The sequence below is a fragment of the Portunus trituberculatus genome, chromosome 2 (genome assembly GCF_017591435.1).
Source record: "Portunus trituberculatus isolate SZX2019 chromosome 2, ASM1759143v1, whole genome shotgun sequence".
In the NCBI taxonomy this organism is placed as follows: domain Eukaryota; kingdom Metazoa; phylum Arthropoda; class Malacostraca; order Decapoda; family Portunidae; genus Portunus; species Portunus trituberculatus.
Genome location: NC_059256.1, coordinates 12412161 through 12417710, shown reverse-complemented (window position 1 = coordinate 12417710; position 5550 = coordinate 12412161). Strand labels below are relative to the sequence as shown.

The following is a 5550-nucleotide window of genomic DNA, read 5'->3' as shown; positions in this document are numbered from 1 at the left end:
ACACACAGAAACACATACACAGACACACACACACACAGACACAGACAGACACACACACAGACACAGACAGACACACACACAGATAGACACACAGACACACACACACACAGACACAGACAGACACACAGAAACACATACAGAGACACACACACAGACACAGACAGACACACACAGACAGACACACAGAGACACACACACACACAGACACAGACACACACAGACACACACACACACAGAAAAAAACACACAAGAATGACTATCAATATCATTATTATTATTATCACCACCATCATCATCATCATCAGGAGACATTACATTATTACCAAAACAACAACAACAACAACAACAACACAGGCATCGAATAGTACACTAATAATAGTAGTAAGAGACAGAGAGAGAGAGAGTGAGTGTGGATGCGTCAGTCGTACTAGTAGTAGTAGTTTTGCGGGCAAAGTGTAGATTCGACGACCTTGTGATCCCAAACTGTAGAGATCACTGGGACGACCTCAATATTTGTAATCTGGCTGTATACAATGTCCACAGTCGTCTGAGGTACGACAGCTATTTCAGTCACCTCTACGACCCCTGTGCTGATATGATACGACACCTCCTTCACGCGGTCCGTAATTGTCACGTCCACCGGTACATTGTTATCCACGGTAGCGATGACAGGATGCTGGATAGTCGTGGTGGTGTAGTCGTACACGGTGTTGAGCTGTATGACCCCTTGCTGGACCGTGGTCGTGACTAACTGTGGGGCATACAACTCTACCAACACGTTCTCTGTCACGCGGTTAATTCGGTCCAGGTCCCGCCGTGTAGGTATCAACTCGTTCTTGAACACGCGGGTTGGTACAGCGACCTTCGGGGGGGGGGGGGAGAGAGGTTCAGAAATAGGGTTATATAGCCAGCTTTAGCAGTGATATATGTGCTAAACTCTCTTGAAATAGTCTCAAAACATGCCAAATTGTCTTAAAATGGTCTCAAAACACCCTAAACTGACTTAAAATGCCCTCAAAACACCCTAAACTGTCTTGAAATGCCCTCAAAACATGCCAAATAGTCTTAAAATGCCCTCAAAACATGCCAAACTGTCTTAAAATACCCTCAAAACATGCCAAATAGTCTTAAAATGCCTTCACAATAGCCCAAACTGTCTTAAAATGCCCTCAAAACACCCCAAACTGTCTTAAAATGCCCTCAAAAAACTCCAAACTGTCTTAAAATGCCTTCAAAATAACACAAACTGTCTTAAAATGCCCTTGAAACACTCCAAACTGTCTTAAAATGCCCTCAAAACATGCCAATTAGTCTTAAAATGCCTCAAAACATGCCCAAACTGTCTTAAAATGCCCTCAAAACATCTCAAACTGTCTTAAAATGCCCTCAAAACATGCCAAACTGTCTTAAATGCCCTCAAAACATGCCAAACTGTCTTAAAATGTCCTAAAACATGCCAAACTGTCTTAAAATGCCCTCAAAACATGCCAAACTCTTAAAATGCCCTCAAAACATGCCAAACTGTCTTAAAATGCCTCAAAACACTCCAAACTGTCTTAAATGCCCTCAAAACATGCCAAACTGTCTTAAAATGCCTCAAAACATGCCAAACTGTCTTAAAATGCCCTCAAAACATGCCAAACTGTCTTAAAATGCCCTCAAAACACTCCAAACTGTCTTAAAATGCCCTCAAAACATGTAAAACTGTCTTAAAATGCCCTCAAAACATGCCATACTTTTAAAATGCCCTCAAAACACCCCAAACTGTCTTAAAATGCCTCAAACACCCAAACTGTCTTAAAATGCCCTCAAAACACAAACTGTCTTAAAATGCCTCAAAACACCCCAAACTGTCTTAAATGCCCTCAAAACACCCCAAACTGTCTTAAAATGCCTCAAAACATGCCAAACTGTCTTAAAATGCCCTAAAAAAACTACAAACTTTCTTAAAATGCCTTCAAAATAACCCAAACTGTCTTAAAATGCCCTCAAAACACCCCAAACTGTCTTAAAATGCCTTCACAATAGCCCAAACTGTCTTAAAATGCCCTCAAAACACCAAACTGTCTTAAAATGCCTCAAAACACCCAAACTGTCTTAAAATGCCCTCAAAACACCCCAAACTGTCTTAAAATGCCTCAAAACATGCCCAAACTGTCTTAAAATGCCCTCAAAACATGCCAAATAGTCTTAAAATGCCCTCAAAACACTCCAAACTGTCTTAAAATGCCCTCAAACATGCCAAACTGTCTTAAAATGCCCTCAAAACATGCCAAACTGTCTTAAATGCCCTCAAAACACTCCAAACTGTCTTAAATGCCCTCAAAACATGCCAAACTGTCTTAAAATGCCTCAAAACACCTTAAATGTCTCAAAACCCTTAAAATGCCTCAAAATCCTTAAAATTATCTCAAACCCCATAAATGCCTCAAAACACCTTAAATGGTCTCAAACCCTTAAAATGCCTCAAAATCCCTTAAAATTATCTCAAAACCCCATAAATGCCTCAAAACCCTTAAATGGCCTCAAAACTTAAAATGCCCTCAAACCCCTTAAAATGGACTCAAACCCTTAAATGCCTTCAAAACACCTTAAATGGTCTCAAACCCTTAAAATAACCTCAAAACCTCTTGAAATGCCCTCAAAATCCCTTAAAATGCCCTCAAACACCCCAAACTGTCTTAAAATGCCTCAAAACACCCTAAAATGTCCTCAAACATCCCAAACTGTCTTAAAATGCCTCAAAACACCCCAAACTGTCTTAAAATGCCTCAAAACACCCCAAACTGTCTTAAAATGCCTCAAACCCCCCAAATGGCCTAAAACCCTTAAAATGTCTCAAACTGTCTTCAAATGCCCTCAAACACCCCAAACTGTCTTAAAATGCCTCAAAACACCTTAAATGTCCTCAAAACACCCCAAACTGTCTTAAAATGCCTCAAACCCCTTCAAATGCCTCAAACCCTTCAAATGCCTCAAACCCTTCAAATGCCTCAAACTGTCTTAAAATGCCCTCAAAACATCTTAAACTGTCTTAAAATGCCCTCAAAACACCCCAAACTGTCTTAAAATGCCCTGAAAACCCCTTAAATTACCTCAAAACCCCTTCAAATGTCCTGAAAACCCCTTAAAATGGCCTGAAAACCCTTTAAATTGCCCTCAAACAGCACTGGCAACAAACTGTCTTAAATGCCCTCAAAACACTTTAAACTGTCTTAAAATGCCCTCAAAACCCCTTAAAATGCCCTCAAACCCCTTAAATGGCCTGAAAACCCTTAAATGGCCTGAAATCACCTTAAAATGCCTCAAACACCCCAAACTGTCTTGAAATGCCCTCAAACCCTTAAAATGGCCTCAAACCCTTAAATGTCCTGAAAACCCCTTCAAATAGTCTCAAACCCTTCAAATGGCCTGAAAACCCTTCAAATGGCCTGAAACCCTTTAAATTGTCCTGAAAACCCTTAAATGTCCTGAAACCCTTAAATGTCCTGAAAACCCTTAAATGCCCTTAAACCCCTTCAAATGGCCTCCAAACCCCTAAAATGCCCTCAAACCCTTAAATGCCCTCAAAACCCTTAATATAGTCTTAAACCCTTAAATGCCCTCAAAACCTTAAGATGGTCTCAAACCCTTAAAACCTTAAAATTACCTCAAACCCCTTCAAATAGTCTCAAACCCTTAAATGGCCTGAAAACCCTTAAAATGCCCTCAAAACACCTTAAACTGTCTTCAAATGCCCTGAAAACCCTTAAATGGCCTGAAACCCTTAAAATAACCTCAAACCCCTTAAAATGCCCTCAAAGCCCTTAAAATTACCTCAAACCCCTTAAATGCCCTCAAACCCTTAAATGCCCTCAAAACCCTTAAAATAGTCTTAAAACCCTTAAATGCCCTCAAAACCTTAAGATGGTCTCAAAACCCTTAAAAACCTTAAAATTACCTCAAAACCCCTTCAAATAGTCTCAAAACCCTTAAAATGCCCTCAAAACCCTTAAAATAGTCTTAAAACCCTTAAAATGCCCTCAAAACCTTAAATGGCCTCCAAACCCTAAAATGCCCTCAAAACCCTTAAAATGCCCTCAAAACCCTTAAAATAGTCTCAAAACCCTTAAATTACCTCAAAACCTCTTAAAATTACCTCAAAACCCCTTCAAATAGTCTCAAAACCCCTTAAAATAGTCTCAAAACCCCTTAAAATGGCCTCAAAACACCCCAAACTATCTTAAAATGGCCTCCAAACCCCTTAAAATGTCCTGAAAACCCCTTAAAATGGCCTCAAAACCCCTTAAAATGTCCCCAAACAGCAGTGGCCACGTACCTCCCTCGTGACCTCCTGCGCCACAGTGATAATGACAGTGGGCGGGTTGTAACATGCCGGGCGGGCGCCGTAGGGCAGGGAGCCAATCACAGCCGAGATGAGCAGTGACGTCACCACCAGCCGGGTCACGTGACTCAGATCCATGGCTCTCATTGGCTGGCTGGTTTGTTGACATTTTGCAGGGTGTTAAAGGGAGGATTTTAGTGGTTGTGGTTGTGGTGGTTGTGGTTGTGGTTGTGGTTGTGGTGGTGGTTGTGGTGGTTATTTAGGAACTACTAATGGTAATACTGCTTAAGTAGTAATAATAGTAATAATAGTAATAATAGTAATAATAGTAATAATAATAATAATAATAATAATAATAATAATAATAATAGACAAAAATGCAAAATAAAAACAAAACATGGCAACTCACCCACTGCCCAGGGTATATAAAGGGCGGATGAACTGAGAGCACCAGTCACCTGCGAGACAGCAAGGAGAAATGAACACTCCCAAGGTGACTGAGATGAACCTCGATATTACCACCTCTAACTGCCTTACTAACACCAACATGAGCAAAAACGTGTCATGGGTGGCGTTAGTGAATGGAGCAGTTACTAATGGTGTCTTTGTTTCAGATGTGGGCGGCGTGGGTGTGCCTGTGGGCGTGCGTGGGTGCAGTAGCGGGGTCATATGACTGTGAACCCGTGACTCATGTCGTCACGCAGATGAGCACTGTTCTTGTCGAGGTGAGAATTGTGGTTGTTGTTGTTGTTGTTGTTGTTATAGTTGTTGTTATAGTTGTTATAGTTGTTATAGTTGTTATAGTTGTTATTATTGTTGTTATTGTTATTATCTCTCTCTCTCTCTCTCTCTCTCTCTCTCTCTCTCTCTTTTTTCCTCCTCCTTATAACAATCTTCGTATCTCCTTCCTATCACCACAACTACCACAACCACCACTACCACCACCTCCTCCCCCGGCCACAACAACAGGTCCCAATCGAAGAAACGGTATACCGGCAAGAGTACATTCCAACCACGGTATTTAACGAGATACAACACACGTCTCGAAACACCTTAGTTGACGTGGCTCATGTCCCTGAACTGGTCACTACGACACAGTATAACCCTGAGTATCACCAGGTCACTGTAAGGTCAACGGTCACAGAATACGAAGATGTGACTGAATATTTGGTGAACGAGCGCCTGGTACCGCGAACAGTCAAGGAGACAGCAATAGAAACGGTATG

At 41.3% G+C, this 5550-nt stretch overlaps 1 protein-coding gene across 1 annotated transcript; it reads right to left on the bottom strand.

The window, feature by feature from the left end:
* Positions 1-328: 328 nt before the first annotated feature.
* On the bottom strand, positions 329-5025 carry LOC123505918. Its single transcript, XM_045257784.1, has 3 exons — positions 4734-5025; positions 4319-4478; positions 329-862 (listed from the first exon to the last, which is right to left on the bottom strand). Exons 1-3 carry the CDS (start codon positions 4991-4993, stop codon positions 428-430), a joined length of 855 nt encoding a protein of 284 aa, XP_045113719.1. The 5' UTR covers positions 4994-5025; the 3' UTR covers positions 329-427.
* Between the last annotated feature and the right edge of the window lie 525 nt (positions 5026-5550).